Source organism: Oncorhynchus nerka, linkage group LG8, assembly GCF_034236695.1.
Source record: "Oncorhynchus nerka isolate Pitt River linkage group LG8, Oner_Uvic_2.0, whole genome shotgun sequence".
NCBI classification, from domain to species: domain Eukaryota; kingdom Metazoa; phylum Chordata; class Actinopteri; order Salmoniformes; family Salmonidae; genus Oncorhynchus; species Oncorhynchus nerka.
The window spans coordinates 63,342,891-63,364,182 of record NC_088403.1 but is presented as its reverse complement, the minus strand read 5'-3'; the positions used below and the strand labels follow the sequence as shown (position 1 = coordinate 63,364,182).

The window sequence follows — 21,292 nt, the reverse complement described above, 5'->3', positions numbered from 1 at the left end:
CATAACATAACATAATACCATATATTGGTTTCCATATGGGCACGTTCAAATATACTCTTTAAACTGGCATTCCAATATATCAAGTGGACTCAATGTCTTAGCAAAGATAGAGAAAATGTACTCTCATGGTTCAACATAATCACAGTAAAACACTCAAACAATTTGGTCATGATGTAAGTAAGTACAAGCCTTATAACAAATGGACCATTGTCAACAGAACAGCACATCAAACTAAGATCTGAACTTTTCTCAAATACACTTATATGATATTTTTTTAGATTTAGAATGTTTTGCTTTGAAATATATAATAATTAAATATGTTAAAGCTTAATACTGCTACTTAAGTTCTTTAGTGGGCCAACGTTTCAACTGTGGAAAATAAGTATACAAGCAATTAGACAGAATAGCCCTTAAAAGGTTTAGAGAAAACCAAAACGCTAAGTATCGACTGATGATATCCTTTCGTTTCAACTCTGAATCCCTGTGACTATGTCAAACAAAGCCAAATACCAAACACCTGTTTAAAGAGCAAAGACAAACGATTATCAATATGACTAATAAATAACCCCCCCCAAAAAAGAAAATTATCATCGGTATCTTTAGAAACATCGTTCCCCGAATATCCTTCATAACGTCCCGACGCAAAACAAAACCTTGATAATCTAATACTACTTTCATCACATTATGCCTATTATCACTATTTTCTCTCTCTCTCTCTCTCTAAATGTTAAGACAATTTAATGTTTTTTCTCGCTCTCTCTCTCTAAATGTTAAGACAATTTAATGTTTTTTCTCTCTCTCTCTAAATGTTAAGACAATTTAATGTTTTTTCTCTCTCTTTCTCTCTAAATGTTAAGACAATTTAATGTTTTTTCTCTCTCTCTCTCTCTAAATGTTAAGACAATTTAATGTTTTTTCTCTCTCTCTCTCTCTAAATGTTAAGACAATTTAATGTTTTTTCTCTCTCTCTCTAAATGTTAAGACAATTTAATGTTTTCTCTCTCTCTCTCTCTCTAAATGTTAAGACAATTTAATGTTTTTTCTCTCTCTCTCTCTCTAAATGTTAAGACAATTTAAGTTTTTTCTCTCTCTCTCTAAATGTTAAGACAATTTAATGTTTTCTCTCTCTCTCTCTCTAAATGTTAAGACAATTTAATGTTTTTTCTCTCTCTCTCTCTCTAAATGTTAAGACAATTTAAGTTTTTTTCTCTCTCTCTAAATGTTAAGACAATTAATTTTTTTTTCTCTCGCTCTCTCTCTCTAAATGTTAAGACAATTTAACATTTTTCTCTCTCTCTCTCTCTAAATGTTAAGACAATTTAATGTTTTTTCTCTCTCTCTCTCTCTAAATGTTAAGACAATTTAAGGTTTTTTCTCTCTCTCTCTCTCTCTCTCTCTCTAAATGTTAAGACAATTTAATGTTTTTTCTCTCTCTCTCTCTCTAAATGTTAAGACAATTTAATGTTTTTTCTCTCTCTCTCTCTCTAAATGTTAAGACAATTTAATGTTTTTTCTCTCTCTCTCTCTCTAAATGTTAAGACAATTTAATGTTTTTTCTCTCTCTCTCTCTCTAAATGTTAAGACAATTTAAGTTTTTTTCTCTCTCTCTAAATGTTAAGACAATTAATTTTTTTTTCTCTCGCTCTCTCTCTCTAAATGTTAAGACAATTTAACATTTTTCTCTCTCTCTCTCTCTAAATGTTAAGACAATTTAATGTTTTTTCTCTCTCTCTCTCTCTAAATGTTAAGACAATTTAAGGTTTTTTCTCTCTCTCTCTCTCTAAATGTTAAGACAATTATTATTATTTTTTTACTGAAGGTAAAAGCTGTAAAACAGAAGACTGTTTAAGGCGTGGATACGAACAGTGAGATGCTACACTGAGAAATTCATGAACCGGAAACTGCAGGTAAAGTTGGACCAGCTGTTAATTACATGTATTTATAATCTCAAACTCAACACGGCCACTAAAGTACCTTAATCCTCAACTTTTTATTTATTTTATTTTGTATTTTTTTTAAACATTTTTTAAATCATTTTAAAATCAATCAAATTGATTATGTATGCTAAATTAGTATATGTATTTGTATATAGTGTGTCTACGAACTCCCTGCAATTCTCAGTAGTCTATACGAAAATAAAAGACATTTCAAAAACCAGGCACTCACTTTGATTGCATTAAGCACAACATAACATGTTTTTTTAAGGAGTTGCACGAATTGCAGCAGCCAAAAGATATATATATATATATATATATACACTACCATTCATAAATGTGGGGTCACTTCGAAATGTCCTTGTTTTTGAAAGAAATGCAAAAAAAAAAATTGTCCATTAAAATAACATCAAATTGATCAGAAATACAGTGTAGATATTGTTAATGTTGTAAATGACTATTGTAGCTGGAAACGGCAGATTTTTAATGGAATATTTACATACTGTAGGCGTACAGAGGCCCATTATCAGCAACAGTGAAGAGGCGACCCCCGGGATGCTGGCCTTCTAGGTAGAGTTGCACAGAAAAAGCCATATCTCAGACTGGCCAATAAAAATCAAAGATTAAAATGGGCAAAAGAACACAGACACTGGACAGAGGAACTCTGCCTAGCATCTTGGAGTCGCCTCTTCACTGTTGATGTTGAGACTGGTGTTTTGCGGGTACTATTTTATGAAGCTGCCAGTTGAGGACTTGTGAGGGGTCTGTTTCTCAAACTAGACACTCTAATGTACTTGTCCTCTTGCTCAGTTGTGCACCGGGGCCTCCCACTCCTCTTTCTATTCTGGGTAGAGTCAGTTTGCGCTGTTTTGTGAAGGGTGTAGTACACAGCATTTTACGAAATCTTCTTGGAAATTTTTCGCAAGGAATAGCCTTCATTTTTCAGAACAAGAATAGACTGATGAGTTTCAGAAGAAAGTTCTTTGTTTATCACCATTCTGAGCCTGTAATCGAACCCACAAATGCTGATGCTCCAGATACTCAACTAGTCTAAATAAGGCAAGTTTTATTTCTTCTTTAGCTGTGCTAACATAATTGCAAAAGGGTTTTCTAATGATCAATTAGACTATTAAAATGATAAACTTGGATTAGCTAACACAACGTGCCATTGGAACACAGGAGCGATGGTTGCTGATAATGGGCCTATGTACGCCTATGTAGATATTTCATACGAAATCTGCCGTTTCCAGCTACAATAGTCATTTACAACATTAACAATGTCTACACTCTATTGCTGATAAATGTAATGTTATTTTAATGGACAAAAAAAAAAGTGCTTTTCTTTCAAAAACAAGGACATTTCGATGTGACCCCAAACTTTTGAACGATGGTGTATATAGTTTAATGTTCAGTACGAATGATTTAATTAAACATAAATAAATACACATTTCTTAACAACGACATTATGGCTTAACAACGCAAAGAAACGAACACACGTACAAAGACAATTGGTAACCGAAATGGAAATGTGGAAATGTAAAATGGAGAAATGTAAAAATCGACATTGTTCTTCAAATGCAAAAGGAAAAATGATGTCAAACCAATAGATTAAATATATTTTATTTCATATATATATATATATATATATATATATAAAAGAAAATTAGAACCATAAAAAACTACTTGGATTCTAACAGTCGTTGTGTGAAGAAAATGAATAAGCTAACATCATATAGGTTGTTGTGATACATGACTTGAGTGCAGCGTTATAGTAGCAGCCAGCATATAGTAAACTACACAGAGGACATCTGCAGCTGAATCAGGTGGCTGTAAACAAGGCTCAACTGTAACCCCCTCCCACCCCGCTCTCACTGCAACAGTTCACTCTTTTTGGTGGGAGTGGTGGTTTCTGGCTCCCCTGAGTCAGACACATTGATGGGGCTATCCCTGGAGAAGACTTCAGTGGACTCCCTCCACACGCAGTCGGCGATGGTCTTGAAAGTGTGGTTGCCGCACTTGGGCCTTACCTTCTGCGAGGCGTTGTTGACGATCTGCCGGCTGTTGGACGTGGCAATCTTGATCTTGAGTGCGGCGTCCACGCGGTCCACCACCGTGTAGGTGCTGATGCTACCGTCCTCGAAGCCGATGATGATGTTGAGTGCCCGCTGGGACAGGCAGAGGAAGGTGGGCGTCTTGTAGAGGGAGCATGTCCCGATGCTCTTTCCATCCGCCAGACGCATCACGATCAGGTTGGACACCACACCCGCTTCGTCATCTTCATCGCAGTTCCGGAAGCAGATGTAGACCAGGTAGCGCCCGTCCCTGGACAGCTTCTGCCGCCAGATGATACCGGCGGCGTGAACGAGCCTCAGCTTCCCGCTGTGAAGGTCCAACACGTTAATGTTCTCGTCGCCCTTGGAGACAATGCCCAGTTTCCCATTTGGTGAAATCTGGAAGTCTTCCAGATTTTTGAGGAAGTTAGTAGGCAGCTGGACGCGTCTGCAGACTGACTCGTCCGCCACGCTCCATATAAACACAGTCTCTGTCGATGTAATGAAGACCACGAAGTCAGGGCAGTCGGGAATAAGCTTGAAGTTGACAATGCTAATGCCGTCGTCACAGACAAACTTCTTAGAAATACTGCCTGACCAGAGGCTGACAGCGAGCAGCTTGTTTTTAGTAGTTCCCACTAGGAAGGTGTTTGCGGTGGTGATCAGTGCGTTCTGGAGGGTCACCAGTATGTTGCACACTTTGTGTCCGGTGGCCAGCCTCCAGACTCGGGAGCAGTTTTGTTCGCAGAGGGACACCACAAACTGGTCGTTGTGGGTCATCAGGAGCTGGGATATCTTCTGTCCGTTGATGCGGAAAATGTTTTCGCCGGTGGACGTATGCCAGATGTACTGGCTGCACTTATCATCCGACGTCACCATGAGATCTCCGGAGGAGGTCAGGACACAGTTCTCCACCAAGCCCTCGTGCTTGAAGACAGTCTCGATGAAGCCTGTGCTGAAGTTCCACTTGTGGATGGCTTCAGAGCCGTCCATTGTGAACACAAAGTCTTCCCTTCCAGAGAGCTGTAAACTCTGGATCCTCTTACCTGTTTTGTCAATGTTGGACATGGCGGTGATGATGTCAATGTCCCAGACTGATAGCACTCCACTGCTGGCCACAGACAGGAGCAGGTTGTGGTGGGTGGACTTGATGAGTTTAATGATGGCCCCAGAGATCTCAATCAGGCTGGCCATGCACTGCCCACTGTCCCTCCTCCACACAAATATGGACGACGTGTTCTCCATGGAGGCCACGATACTTTGGCCATTTTTGGAGAGGACTGCAGCCACGAAACGCTCTGCCCGCTTGGCCTTGAACTTCTCTGCCATCTTCCACAACTTGGTGTCCAGGACCTCGATGCTCTTGTCTTTGCAGATGAGGATGGAGTGCTGGTCTTCTGACAGCTCAATGCCTACGACCTCGTTCTCGTCCCCCCGGCAGTCGTAATCTTCCATCAGTCTGGGGTTGTTGATCTCTTTGGTGTTCCACACCGACAGGCTCCCCTCATTATCGATCATCACCATCTGGTGAATGGTGTCCAGGACTAAGATGGACTTGACGAATCCCCCGGAAAACTCGGACGTGACCGTGGCTAGCTTGTCCCCGGTGCCCAGATGGAAGATGGACGTGGTGTTAAGATACTGACCACAGAAGGCATACATTCCATCCGGGGAGCATTGGACGCAGGTGACCTCGTACCAGCAGTGGAACTGGTAGAGGGGCCAGCCGTAGAGCAGATCGATGACATTGACATCTTTACTGGCCTCTAGCCAGGCCAAGGCATGATGGCTGGCCAGTGTGAATCCGTTGATGAAAGCCACCCCTCCTGTGATACCACAGTGCTTGGAGCCCTTGATGTCTACTTCGGACAGCAGGCAGGACTTATGGTTGTCATAAATGAGCAGCGTATTCTTGGTGGTTGCTACGACCAGGTACTTCTCGTCGCTGGTTAGTCTGATCCCCAGGACAACTGAGCGGGCTGTGTCTATCTGCCGGAGGAGCTGCCTGCTCTCCACGTCCCATGTGCTGACGGACCCATCGTCCAGGGCCACGAGGACAATGTTGGGGGCTAGGGTGGGCAGGATCTCCACTATCTGCATGTAGCTGGAGCACAGCGGCAGTCTTTCAGGGCTGTAGGTGACATCCATGGAGGAGTGGAGGGGCACGATGGAGCAGTATTTGGGGCCGTCCTTGTCGCACTCCAGGAGGAGGTGTCGAAGCTTTGGTAGGGAGGTTACCACAGGGAGGAGCCTCTGCTGCAGCTCTGCAGACAGGGATGCCGGGTTATTCATCACTTTGACCTTGATGCTGCGCAGTGTGGTGGCCAAGAACTTGAGTTCTTTCTCCTGGGAGTAGCTGTAGGCTACGTCGATATCGGTCAGCGCCTTCTCAAACTGCCCTATCTTGATCATGGTGTAGAGCCAACTGAAGTTCATGATGACCCCGTACATGAGGTCGTCTGTGCGGCCACTCCGAGTCAGGTGGTAGAGGAGCTCTGTCATCTTCCTGTGGTTGACAAAGAAGATGTCAGGCTCCAGGAGGTTGCACTGGAACACCCAGGGCTGCTCGGGGGTCTGCCTGTCATAGGAGTACTTCTCGGCGGATGCTTCTTTGTGGGACGGCTGCTGGGGGTGGGGGTTCTTGTGTTGGGAGATGTTGAGCGAGGCAAAGTGGTTGTTGTCACAGTGGAAGATCTTTTTCCTACCGCCCGACCACGCCCCCAGGAAGTACTCGGCCAGGAGGCTGTGCATCTGGTGCACGTCCTCCTCATTGCTAAGATACAGCTTCTGGGCGATGAGGTGCAGATGTCTATTGGCCCACACCATCAGAGTAACGTTTCTCACCTGCCTCTCCACCAGGTACCCCTCCAGTTCCTCTTTCAGCCTCGCCACCAGGTCATAGGAGATCCTCAGCGGGTTTTTTAGATTTGAACTGACCATGATGTCTCCCAGCACACTGTTATCCAGTGACAAAATATCCTCCAGCTCTACCTCCGTTAAGCCCGCCTTGGCCATGGTAATGTATCCCAGCGCCCTGAACACGAACCGCTGCCCCAGCTTGTTCTCCACCGAGTAGAAGAGCTGCTCGATGCTCTCGTGCACGGTGGAGCACAGCGAACGGTCGTCTACGTCCTTGTGTGAGCGCCAGTGTACCACCTCCCGGTAGACGAGGTTGACGAACATGGGTAGCGTGCACTTGGCCAGCGCTTCATTGACATAGATCTGCTGTCCCGAGGTCACCTTCCTCTTCAACCCCAGCAGCTGCTGCTTCAGTGTTTGACTACAGGTCTTGCGGTCACGCTGCACCAGCTCTACGTAGCGTCCTTCATCATGGATCAAACAGCGGAGTTTTTGGAGGATTCCGTGCTTGTTGGGTAATGTTGAGACAACGATGCGGACAGTGCGAGGCAGGTGGGCGGGAAGCCACCACAGCTTGCGGGCCTCGTCGGCCTCTGAGAGCTGCTCCAGCGCATCCAGGATGATGACCAGGGGCCGTTGGAAGGAGGACTCCCCAAGGAGGTTGACTAGCAGCTCCGTCATCTCCTGGATCTTGTTGGGCAGGAAGTGGATCAGGCAACGGTAGTTGATGGCTATCTGCTCGCAGATGCTCTGGAGTAGGGTACGCAGATTTGTGGCAAACTCTGAGGAGCCCACGAAGCGGACGATGACTACCGGGTCTGTCTCGGGGCCCATCTCCGTCTGGAGCCAAGTGTAGGCCTGGAAACGACAAAGAGAGAGAGAGAGAGAGAGAAAAGAGATTTAGTCACTTTCTCAAGGATGGTTGTCTTACATGAAGGAGCTCTGTGAAGAGATACGCAACTCAGAGAGAGAAAACATACAAGGCCATGTTTTCAATAATGGATTGCATTTATAAAACAGTTTTTAAAGCCTCAAAGCGCGTTCCACTGTAAGGGAAGCGTTATCTAACCGGAAAAAGCTCTGTGAAAAAAAATTGATATATAGTTTTGTTGTTCATTTTGTGTTATTGTGTCATTTCTAATTAGCTTTAGCTTTTTGCAATCATTTTTACCTAATCAATATTTACTCTGTGTGACTCAGAAGACAACATACATACATACATACTATAGTGGAGGGAGCTTGAATTTCTATTCGGAAAACATTGGGCGTGATGTGATGCCAAGGTTAGAGCAGTGTACAGAGGACAGAGGTCTGCTTCAATACCAGGTATTCTGTCTCCTGGGGACATATACTTTACAAATAGAACCGCAATGAATGTGAACTCAGTTTGTAGAGTTGATACATTATTCAAGAGATCCTGTTTTAAGCTGTCCTCTCCTCGCCAAGGCCATGAGGTAAACAGAAAAACAACAAGCGAAAATGTAAACATTTTCAAGAGTTAGATAGACGTAACCTGATCTCAGATCTGAGGACGACTGGCCAGTCTGGTGCCCAGTGCATATCTCAGATATGTGAGTCTAAAAATGCCTGATCCTAGATCTGAGGACGACTGGCCAGTCTGGTGCCCAGTGCATATCTCAGATATGCGAGTCTAAAAATGCCTGATCCCAGATCTGAGGACGACTGGCCAGTCTGGTGCTCAGTGCATATCTCAGATATGTGAGTCTAAAAATGCCTGATCCCAGATCTGAGGACGACTGGCCAGTCTGGTGCCCAGTGCATATCTCAGATATGTGAGTCTAAAAATGCCTGATCCCAGATCTGTTTGTGCTTTTACTTCATTGTCATTGTCAAGTCAAATCATGTTTTGCACAAGAATTCTACAAGGAATTGGCATGAGTGCAGAAATGGACTGGCAGCCATGCAGGCTGAGATAGAAGAAGTATCCAATGACTTTCACAACATGAGAAATATTTCATGAATCAGTGTTGCTCCCTGTTTCCCTTGTTTCATACATATTTATAGTTTCATTCAATCATTCACCAAGGCCCCCTGCTGTGATTCCTAGAATCCTTCCTAGACTATAGCAGTGTGTGTGTGTGTGTGTGTGTGTGTGTGTGTGTGTGTGTGTGTGTGTGTTAGTGCGGGTGTGTGTGTGTTAGTTCGGTTGTGTGTGTCTACATGTGGGACTGGGACTGTGTGGATTCTATTGTACGTGACACGCATGGCTCGTAGAATCCAGGGGCCTCATTTCTGACCGTAAATGTCACACTAAATATCTATGTGGCAACGCCAAGGAGACCAGGTCTCAGAGCTCATCATGACAGATATAGAGTTAGTGACTAAAATCTGTGACAGTCTGTGACAGTCTGCTCTGGTCGACAGGCTGTCAACAGATCCCTCCCCTCCCTCCCTCCCTGCCCCCTCCCTCCCTCCCTCCCTCCCTCCCTCCCTCCCTCCCTGCTCCCCTCCCTCCCTCCCTCACTCCCTCCCTCCCTCCCTCCCTCCCTCCCTCCCTTCCTACCCCCTCCCTCCCCAGAAGCAGCAGGGAGAAGAAAACAAAGGAGAAGGCTTTTATATCTACTATATCTAGCACTCTGATCTATGTGACAACTCTGAACAATCTATGTCACCTGTGATAAATTAACTGTCAACTGTGAGATATTAGAGGTGAAGGAATCTATTATAAAGGTCAAGAAGCAGGGCAGAGTGACATCGGGTGACTGCACTGTGTGGGCTCCCTTGCAACATGACCCTAACATGACCTGGGCAAACAGACGGCCCAGTAACAGACAGGCCAGTAAGTGGACAGTGACCTCACTCCCCCCCCCCCACACACACACACAAAGATAGGCACAAGTGCATAGTTGATGGATGGACTTACATGCAGCAAACTAACACAGATGGATAATGCATGCGTAACGAGCAAATCGACACCCTTGCGTACTCTTACACACAGACAGACGCACTCAAGCGGACGAACACAGATAGACCCCAAAATGTACATTATCCCTCACACAAATGCCTTGTTGTGATTGATAAAGCCTTTCATATATTATTGCAACATCTAAACCAGGAAGTCCCATTAAGACCCCCAACAGTACAGTCAATCACCTGTTTGGCCACCTGGGCCAGCAGCAATGTCTTCCCCGTGCAGGGCCCACCGTAGACCACCAGGGGGCTCATCCTACTCCCTTTAGACGGCAGCAGATACTCCTGCACCAGGTCCAGCGTCTCGCTCTTATAATCGTAGAAGGCCGAGAAGTTCTTACACAGGGAGAGGTGCTGGAGGATCTCGTCGTACAAGGGGTCGGTCTCTGTGTCAAAGTTCTGCTGGACCGTGGCCTGGATGATGTCAACCATATCCTCGTAGAACTGTTTACACAAGCCTTCCACGTAGTGGCTCTCCACTTCCTGGGAGTAGCCTAGCTTCATGTCGCAGTGCGTCACAGAAGAGTAGACCCGGAGATTGGACGAGGCCACCACCGTGGGGATAAACTCGTCTCGTACTTTTAAAAGACGTTCGTAGGCTTCCTGGTTACGCATGACGCGGTCCTCGGCGACGACGATGTCCATGTACTTGGCCATCTCCGGGAGTTTGGCGTGCCGGTCGAAGTTGGAGATCTTGCGGATATAGCAGACACACTTCTTGAGGAAGGCAGGCGTTTGTTTGCCCAAGGCAAAGTCCAACTCATCCTCCAAGGCTGAAAAACGGGAGAGAAAAAACAAACAAACAATCAATTAAAAGTCAGAACATTTTTGTCCTTGAAGAAACTTGCTATATAATATTTCTGAGGAGTTAGGCTAAACCACACATGATTTGGAGTCTTAAAATTGTTCAAAGTTACGTGAGTTATTGTTTCTGAACCCACACTACAGGCCTACTACTTTTCTAAGTAGCTTGAAAAAAGGCTAGCACTGGGTTCTGTTGTGAGCTCCTAAGCTTGTCTTCAAAACAGACTTGGGAGATTTGCGAGTCTTTAAGTAAAGCCACACAGATTCTGGCAGTCTTTTTTTAGCCTGCCTTTAGTCTGCGATTAGATATGTTTCCACTAAGCCTTGTTTGAGACGGTTGATACAATCACATAACCAACATTGCAGCCCCCCTCCCCCTCAAAACATTGCAGCCCCCTCCCCCTCAAAACATTGCAGCCCCCCTCAAAACATTGCAGCCCCCCTCCCCCTCAAAACATTGCAACCCCCCTCAAAACATTGCAGCCCCCCTCAAAACATTGCAGTCCCCCTCCCCCTCAAAACATTGCAGCCCCCTCCCCCTCAAAACATTGCAACCCCCCCCTCAAAACATTGCAGCCCCCCTCCCCCTCAAAACATTGCAACCCCCCCCCCCTCCCCCTCAAAACATTGCAACCCCCCTCAAAACATTGCAACCCCCCCCCCCCCAAACATTGCAGCCCCCCCCTCAAAGAGCCGGTTCTACTGAAACTCTGCCAGCATCTCCCGTGTCGCCCACATTGTAGCTATAGAGTAGACTGTAAGAAAAGACAGAGGGGAAAGAAAGGGGAGATAAACGTTGTTTGAAGCTCGGTATAGTCAATTAACTGGCATACTGAATGTCTTTCCCCCCCGTACACATAAGCATTGGCTATGCCTTTGAACAAATCAAACATAGAAATCTGCATGGTAATCAAGTAAAATGACTTTGTGTGAATTTGTCCACGGCGTATATATATATATATAATGCTCAGCAGGGGAACATAGCAGGAAACAATCCCCAAACTCTCCCTATATTCATTACAAAACAGGCTGCTGCTAGCAGTGTTGCTGCGTTCTCTCCAGGTACAAACACCTAGCTTACAGAGAAACCCAGCGGCACCCATGATGCCCATGTCCCACAAAACTCAACCAACATCACATCAGTCTAGAAAGGCTACAGAGAAACACCTTGCAGACACCGGAAACATACTTACTTCCTCTTTCACCCTCAAAATGGGTGATAGCGTGCAATTCAATCAGAGATGATTACATTAACCCAAAACGGAGTGACTTCTAGTGTAATTAGACCATATTTGGAATACTTTTTAGGGCAGACCTACTTTAAATTGTAAACACAGAGAGATATTTTTTTAAGGGGATATATATTGTCTGCATGTGTCGGTTTATCTCTATGTTCCTGATGGTACATTAGCTCATGAGGAAAACTGATTGCTACCACAAAATCATCATAATAACGACTTAACTGATTTAACTAAAGCCTTCCCCAGTTAAATGTTTTAGGAGGTCAAATGAACGCACACACACACATATCTTGGTTGTACAATGTAGCTCAGTAAAACAAGAAAACGCCACAACACTAAATAACACAATATACTATACTGAGTTTGATGGTATAACACCATAGAAGAAGAAGAAGAAGAAGAAGAAGAAGAAGAAGAAGAAGGGGATAGGAGTAGCCTTCATACCAGAGCAGAGGAATTTCTTGGCCTGAGGGGGCTTCATGGTGCCCTTCTCCTGGAGCTGCAGGACAGACCTACGGAAGATCCCCTTGATCTCCTCAGACACGTTCCTCCACGCCTTGTCGTTCTTCGTCTTGGCTGCACTGCTCGACTCCATCTGTAGAAGACAGGGAGATAAAGGGAGTTTTTGTAATGTTGAAATTGATGCACAGTTCAGCTTTTTGTTGTTGGAACATATAGAGTAGATTAAACAATAAGTAACTAGCTCGATTGCTTTTGATGATTTTAGACGGCAGTCTGAACAAAGCCAGAGACCTACTGCGTACAGATTCTTTTATTTTGGCAAGGCAAAAGGAAGGAACTTAAAGATAAGTTGGTAAATGGTAGTAACTGTTGAAGTTGTTTGGGCCCACAACAAATCGATGCAATATAGTGCCCAAGCTGAACTGGACCACACAGAGATAGTATAGAGGACATATCTGCTGATACCAATAGAACTACAGTAGATATCCTTTTTTAATTTTTTACTTTTTATTTTACCTTTAGTTATCTAGGCAAGTCAGTTAAGAACAAATTCTTTTCAAATTCTGACGGCCTAGGAACAGTGGGTTAACTGCCTGTTCAGGGACAGAACGACAGATTTGTACCTTGTCAGCTCGGGGGTTTGAACTTGCAACCTTCCGGTTACTAGTCCAACGCTCTAACCACTAGGCTACCTGCCACCCCTCCACTCTAACCACTAGGCTACCTGCCGCCCCTACACTCTAACCACTAGGCTACCTGCCGCCCCTACACTCTAACCACTAGGCTACCTGCCGCCCCTACACTCTAACCACTAGGCTACCTGCCGCCCCAACACTCTAACCACTAGGCTACCTGCCGCCCCTACACTCTAACCACTAGGCTACCTGCCGCCCCTACACTCTAACCACTAGGCTACCTGCCGCCCCAACACTCTAACCACTAGGCTACCTGCCGCCCCTACACTCTAACCACTAGGCTACCTGCCGCCCCTACACTCTAACCACTAGGCTACCTGCCGCCCCTACACTCTAACCACTAAGCTACCTGCCGCCCCTACTCTCTAACCACTAGGCTACCTGCCGCCCCTACACTCTAACCACTAGGCTACCTGCCGCCCCAACACTCTAACCACTAGGCTACCTGCCGCCCCTACACTCTAACCACTAGGCTACCTACCGCCCCAACACTCTAACCACTAGGCTACCTGCCACCCCTACACTAACCACTAGGCTACCTGCCGCCCCTACACTCTAACCACTAGGCTACCTGCCGCCCCTACACTCTAACCACTAGGCTACCCTGCCGCCCCGCCAATCCTTGGAGAGCAGTGGAGGCTGCTGAGGGGAAGACGGCTCTTAATAGCGGCTGGAACGGCGCGAATGGCATCAAACACATAGAAACCATGCGTATTTGATACCATTCCTCTGATTCAGCCTCAGGCATTACCACGAGCCTGTTCCCCCCCCCAATTAAGGTGCCACCAACCCCCTGTGCTGGAGACAGGAAGTTCATGAGATTCACGAGAGAAGGTTCCAGCAGGCCAACTGTGCTGTTCTCCTCCATCAAACCTTCAACCAAGAGGAGGAGCCGCATTGAGTGACACAAGCGCTAAATGTTCAGCTAGCCAAAGTCGGCTAAAAGCTAATACTGTAGTGACAAGGTGACCGTCACACAGGCATGCACAAACGTTCAGCTACCCACTACAGCGTACTTATAATGCTTTACTTAACTAACTAGCCCGAGTACTGTAGTGACAGGGTGACCGTCACACAGGCATGCACAAACGTTCAGCTACCCACTACAGCGTACTTATAATGCTTTACTTAACTAACTAGCCCGAGTACTGTAGTGACAGGGTGACCGTCACACAGGCATGCACAAATCAAATCAACTCAAATCAAATGTCATTTGTCACATGCGCCGAATACAACAGGTGTAGTCGACCTTACAGTGAAATGCTGAATACAACAGGTGTAGTAGACCTTACAGTGAAATGCTGAATACAACAGGTGTAGTAGACCTTACAGTGAAATGCTGAATTCAACAGGTGTAATAGACCTCACAGTGAAATGCTGAATACAACAGGTGTAGGTAGACCTTACAGTGAAATGCTGAATACAACAGGTGTAGTAGACCTTACAGTGAAATGCTGAATACAACAGGTGTAGATCTTACAGTGAAATGCTGAATACAACAGGTGTAGTAGACCTTACAGTGAAATGCTGAATACAACAGGTGTAGTAGACCTTACAGTGAAATGCTGAATACAACAGGTGTAGTAGACCTCACAGTGAAATGCTGAACACAACAGGTGTAGTAGACCTTACAGTGAAATGCTGAATACAACAGGTGTAGTAGACCTTACAGTGAAATGCTGAATAGAACAGGTGTAGTAGACCTCACAGTGAAATGCGTACCTAAAAGCCCTTAACCAACAATGCAGTTTTAAGAAAAATAAGTGTTAAGTCAAAAATAGATAAGTACAATTAAAAAAAAATAAAAGTAACAAATAATTAAAAGCAGCAGTAAAATAACAATAGTGAGGCTATATATTGTCCAAACACAGGCATGGACAAACGTTCAGCTACCCGTTACAGTGTACTTATAATGCTTAACTTGACTAACTAGCCGAGCGCTGTAGTTACTGTAGTTACTGTAGTTACACTGTAGTTACTGTAGTTACTGTAGTTACACTGTAGTTACTGTAGTTACACTGTAGTTACTGTATTTACTGTAGTTACTGTAGTTACTGTAGTTACACTGTAGTTACTGTAGTTACTGTAGTTACACTGTAGTTACTGTAGTTACACTGTAGTTACTGTAATTACAATGTAGTTACTGTAGTTACTGTAGTTACACTGTAGTTACTGTAGTTACTGTAGTTACTGTAGTTACACTGTAGTTACTGTAGTTACTGTAGTTACTGTAGTTACACTGTAGTTACTGTAGTTACACTGTAGTTACACTGTAGTTACTGTAGTTACTGTAGTTACACTGTAGTTGCTGTAGTTACACTGTAGTTACTGTAGTTACTGTAGTTACTGCAGTTACACTGTAGTTACTGTAATTACAATGTAGTTACTGTAGTTACTGTAGTTACACTGTAGTTACTGTAGTTACTGTAGTTACTGTAGTTACACTGTAGTTACTGTAATTACACTGTAGTTACTGTAATTACACTGTAGTTACTGTAATTACACTGTAGTGACAGTAGTTACACTGTAGTTACTGTAGTTACACTGTAGTTACTATAGTTACACTGTAGTTACACTGTAGTTACACTGTAGTTACTGTAGTTACACTATAGTTACTGTAGTTACACTGTAGTTACTGTAGTTACACTATAGTTACACTGTAGTTACTGTAGTTACACTGTAGTTACTGTAGTTACACTGTAGTTACTGTAATTACACTGTAGTTACACTGTAGTTACTATAGTTACACTGTAGTTACTGTAGTTACACTGTAGTTACTGTAGTTACTGTAGTTACACTGTAGTTACTGTAGTTACTGTAGTTACTGTAGTTACACTAGAGTTTCACTGTAGTTACTGTAGTTACACTGTAGTTACTGTAATTACACTGTAGTTACTATAGTTACACTGTAGTTACTGTAGTTACACTGTAGTTACTGTAGTTACTGTAGTTACACTGTAGTTACTGTAGTTACACTGTAGTTACTGTAGTTACTGTAGTTACTGTAGTTACACTGTAGTGACATGGGGACTGTGACAGCTGCACGGAGAGCCACATATATGTTTACTGCTAGTGCCATCTCACAGTAAGATCACAAAGCTTTAGTTACACTGTAGTTACTGTAGTTACTATAGTTACACTGTAGTTACTATAGTTACACTGTAGTGACATGGGGACTGTGACAGCTGCACGGAGAGCCACAGATATGTTTACTGCTAGTGCCATCTCACAGTAAGATCACAAAGCTTCTAAGAAAGTGCAAAGGTGAATCTTTATAGGTACCAAACGTTCCACCGGGACAACACATTCTAATGAGGGAAGCAACTTGAAGTCCAGAAGTTTTAAGAGAGCTGTTTCCAGGTGACTTTTACTGGCCAGTATTACGGGTGTTTTTTTGTGAACGTGAAGAGGGCGTAACAGTTTGCTTCGACTAAAACAGAGCAGAAAAGGTTCCCTTTTTCCAATGTAAATAAATATGATACATATTTTTTTTAATTTCACTGACTTGGCTGATGTGGTTGTCCCACCTAGCTATCTGAAGATGAATTCACTATGACTGAGATGTGGTTGTCCCACCTAGCTATCTGAAGATGAATTCACTATGACTGAGATGTGGTTGTCCCACCTAGCTATCTGAAGATGAATTCACTATGACTGAGATGTGGTTGTCCCACCTAGCTATCTGAAGATGAATTCACTATGACTGAGATGTGGTTGTCCCACCTAGCTATCTGAAGATGAATTCACTATGACTGAGATGTGGTTGTCCCACCTAGCTATCTGAAGATGAATTCACTATGACTGAGATGTGGTTGTCCCACCTAGCTATCTGAAGATGAATTCACTATGACTGAGATGTGGTTGTCCCACCTAGCTATCTGAAGATGAATTCACTATGACTGAGATGTGGTTGTCCCACCTAGCTATCTGAAGATGAATTCACTATGACTGAGATGTGGTTGTCCCACCTAGCTATCTGAAGATGAATTCACTATGACTGAGATGTGGTTGTCCCACCTAGCTATCTGAAGATGAATTCACTATGACTGAGATGTGGTTGTCCCACCTAGCTATCTGAAGATGAATTCACTATGACTGAGATGTGGTTGTCCCACCTAGCTATCTGAAGATGAATGCACTTACTGTAAGTCTCTGGATAATAGCATCTGCTGTATATGGATGCTTCAGTATCTTGGCCTAGTCTCACTGAGACCTACCTACTCAGTTAGACGTTTTCCATATGATCCAAGAGAACAGTGGAGGCTGGTGGGAGGAGCTATAGGAGGACGGTGGAACGGTATCAATCACGTCACACACATGGGAACCACGTTTGACTCCGTTCCATGTCTTTCATTCCTGCCATTACGATGAGACTGTCCTCCTATAGCTCAACCCACCAGCCTCCACTGCAAGAGAACCCTGGCCACGTGCCACGGGCATTCCAGAACGACTGGGTCTGAGCATCAGTTCTGTAGGTTTTGAGGCAGAAGGGTTCAGATCTTACTGAGTTTTGGTAGTTCTTCAACATCTGAGCTTTGGGTTTGAGGTAGTAGGCCGGCGGCACGGAGTTCTCATCTCGACAGTACCACTCCTCCAGGATGTGTGTGTCTAGGCCCGCCTCCACCGCCGCATCCAAGATCATCTCAAACTCTGGAGCCTCCACCTCCCCCGGCACGCGGATACTGCCATACTTCTCTCCCACCAGCCCCTGGGAGGAAGAAAGAAAGACAGAGAGAGGTTGAACGGTCATCATCATCATCATCATCATCATCGCTTGACTTTACATTTACATTACATTTACATTTACATTTAAGTCATTTAGCAGACGCTCTTATCCAGAGCGACTTACAAATTGGTGCGTTCACCTTAAGACATCCAGTGGAACAGCCACTTTACAATAGTGCATCTAAATCTTTTAAGGGGGGGGGGGGGGTGAGAAGGATTACTTTATCCTATCCTATATATATATATATATATATACTTTCTATGGTTATTGGTTTTCAAGGTTTCTAGTTGCTCTCATTCTAGGAGTATCGTTGAGGCAATTTATGATTTTCACATTAAAGTGCTCATTGAAGTGCCTTACGACAGCCTTTCATTTGTTTTCTGTGTACCGGGCTGCTATCTGCAAGGCATGTGGGTGTTATCTATTGGTATGTCAGCCTTGGCTTAGAGTTCACGCACGCAAGTATGCACGCACACACACACACACACACACACACACACACACACACACACACACACACACACACACACACACACACACACACACAAACACACACACACACTCAAACACACACACACACACACACACACACACACACACACACACACACACACACACACACACACACACACACACACACACACACACACACACACACACACACACACACACACACACACACACACACACACACACACACACACACACACACACACACACCGAGGCAGAGTGAGTGGCCAGGGCCATCCAGAGAGAGCTGATGTGCTGAGTGTATCAGGATTGTATTGTTTTAATTGGTATGTGATCCTTCTCAGTGTGTTGGTAGCTGCTTTGAATGGACATTAATCGAATGGAATGAAAACAACAGGAGTATGGGTTCGGTTCATCGGTCAGTGGAGGCTGCTGAGAGGAGGACGGCTCATTAACAATGTCTGGAATGGAGTGAATGGAGACGGAATCAAACGGTATCATAACCTGATGAAGACAGCTTGTCTGTCGAGACGTTGGTTATTAGATGATTCAATTATTGCATCTGAGCTCCAAGAGTGAGAGGCTCTCCTTTTCTTTTTCAAGATTTCTACTCCGCTAGCCAGCACCTCTCCTAAACAGGTGTTCTACTCTGCTAGCCAGCACCTCTCCTAAACAGGTGTTCTACTCTGCTAGCCAGCACCTCTCCTAAACAGGTGTTCTACTCTGCTAGCCAGCACCTCTCCTAAACAGGTGTTCTACTCTGCTAGCCAGCACCTCTCCTAAACAGGTGTTCTACTCTGCTAGCCAGCACCTCTCCTAAACAGGTGTTCTACTCTGCTAGCCAGAACCTCTCCTAAACAGGTGTTCTACTCTGCTAGCCAGCACCTCTCCTAAACAGGTGTTCTACTCTGCTAGCCAGAACCTCGCCTAATCAGGTGTTCTACTCTGCTAGCCAGCACCTCTCCTAAACAGGTGTTCTACTCTGCTAGCCAGCACCTCTCCTAAACAGGGGTTCTACTCTGCTAGCCAGCACCTCTCCTAAACAGGTGTTCTACTCTGCTAGCCAGCACCTCTCCTAAACAGGTGTTCTACTCTGCTAGCCAGCACCTCTCCTAAACAGGTGTTCTACTCTGCTAGCCAGCACCTCTCCTAAACAGGTGTTCTACTCTGCTAGCCAGCACCTCTCCTAAACAGGTGTGTGTTTGTTTCGCTTCTAGATCAAACGGTATCAAACATTCCATTACACTCCATGCCAGACATTACTATGAGCTGCCATCCCCTCAGCAGCCTCCACTGTTGTCAGCACATGGAAAAATGGAAGTGAGAATGTATGCACATATAAGATGAGGTTAAAGGTTGTTGTCATGAAAGCTATAATCGTCATCATTATCATCTTGAACAGTGACACAAGCATCATCACCACTCTCTCCCTATAATAATTTGACCAGGGATACAAAATGATATAAAACCCAACCACTCACACATGCTTGATAGAATACTAGTGTTTTAATCACATAATCTCTGCCAACCAGGCTGAAATAATCTGCACTAACTAATTATCTTATAACTCAAAACTAGGGTCGCAGAGGGAGAGGATATTACTCAAAACTAGGGTCCCAAAGGGAGAGGATATTACTCAAAACTAGGGTCCCAAAGGGAGAGGATATTACTCAAAACTAGGGTCGTAAAGGGAGAGGATATTACTCAAAACTAGGGTCCCAAAGGGAGAGGATATTACTCAAAACTAGGGTCCCAAAGGGAGAGGATATTACTCAAAACTAGGGTCCCGAAGGGAGAGGATATTACTCAAAACTAGGGTCGTAAAGGGAGAGGATATTACTCAAAACTAGGGTCCCAAAGGGAGAGGATATTACTCAAAATTAGGGTCCCAAAGGGAGGGGATATTACTCAAAACTAGGGTCGTAAAGGGAGAGGATATTACTCAAAACTAGGGTCCCAAAGGGAGAGGATATTACTCAAAACTAGGGTCCCAAAGGGAGAGGATATTACTCAAAACTAGGGTCCCAAAGGGAGAGGATATTACTCAAAACTAGGGTCGCAAAGGGAGAGGATATTAATCAAAACTAGGGTCCCAAAGGGAGAGGATATTACTCAAAACTAGGGTCCCGAAGGGAGAGGATATTACTCAAAACTAGGGTCCCAAAGGGAGAGGATATTACTCAAAACTAGGGTCCCAAAGGGAGAGGATATTACTCAAAACTAGGGTCGCAAAGGGAGAGGATATTACTCAAAACTTTGGAATTTTACCAGTAAGTACAAGGATTTTGGTATCTTTCAAAACATTTTCAAAACAAATCAAATCAAATTTGATTTGTCACATGCACCTGGAACGTCTGCTTCCATCTCACACTCTCAAACATGTAGATCCCCTGAACGCAGCTCAATCTCCAGCCCACTTTCCATCTCACACTCTCAAACACATAGATCCCCTGAACGCAGCTCACTCTCCAGCCCACTTTCCATCTCACACTCTCAAACATATAGATCCCCTGAACACAGTCCACTCTCCAGCCCACTTTCCATCTCACACTCTCAAACACATAGATCCCCTGAGTGCAACTCACTCTCCAGGCCCACTTTCCAGCTCACACTCTCAAACACATAGATCCCCTGAACACAGTCCACTCTCCAGCCCACTTTCCATCTCACACTCTCAAACATATAGATCCCCTGAACACAGTCCACTCTCCAGCCCACTTTCCATCTCACACTCTCAAACACATAGATCCCCTGAGTGCAACTCACTCTCCAGCCCACTTTCCAACTCACACTCTCAAACACATAGATCCCCTGAACACAGTCCACTCTCCAGCCCACTTTCCATCTCACACTCTCAAACACATAGATCCCCTGAGTGCAACTCACTCTCCAGCCCACTTTCCAACTCACACTCTCAAACACATAGATCCCTTGAACGCAGCTCACTCTCCAGAACCCAATCACCTGATGTCTGATCACCTGTTCACACATCTGTATGTCATTATCACACAGTATTTTGTCCAGTTCTTTGCACCTCATCATTGTGAGGTATTATTTGCTTTGTGACACACGGAGCGCTGTTTGTACTGTAATCTACTCCTCCCATGTATGATAGGTT

The 21,292-nt window shown here is 44.5% G+C and overlaps 1 protein-coding gene across 1 annotated transcript in view; it reads right to left on the bottom strand.

Annotated features, from left to right (window-relative positions):
• Nucleotides 1-3,802: 3,802 nt before the first annotated feature.
• The window catches only part of LOC115116623 (NACHT and WD repeat domain-containing protein 2), a 33,995-nt gene continuing 16,505 nt past the window's right edge, over nt 3,803-21,292 (bottom strand). The window contains exons 3-7 of the mRNA XM_065021149.1: nt 21,061-21,153; nt 17,482-17,685; nt 12,265-12,415; nt 9,959-10,548; nt 3,803-7,702 (exon numbers count right to left, since the gene is read on the bottom strand). Coding sequence (XP_064877221.1) covers nt 3,803-7,702; nt 9,959-10,548; nt 12,265-12,415; nt 17,482-17,685; nt 21,061-21,153 — 4,938 coding nt within the window. The remainder of the gene's footprint in view (nt 7,703-9,958; nt 10,549-12,264; nt 12,416-17,481; nt 17,686-21,060; nt 21,154-21,292) is intronic.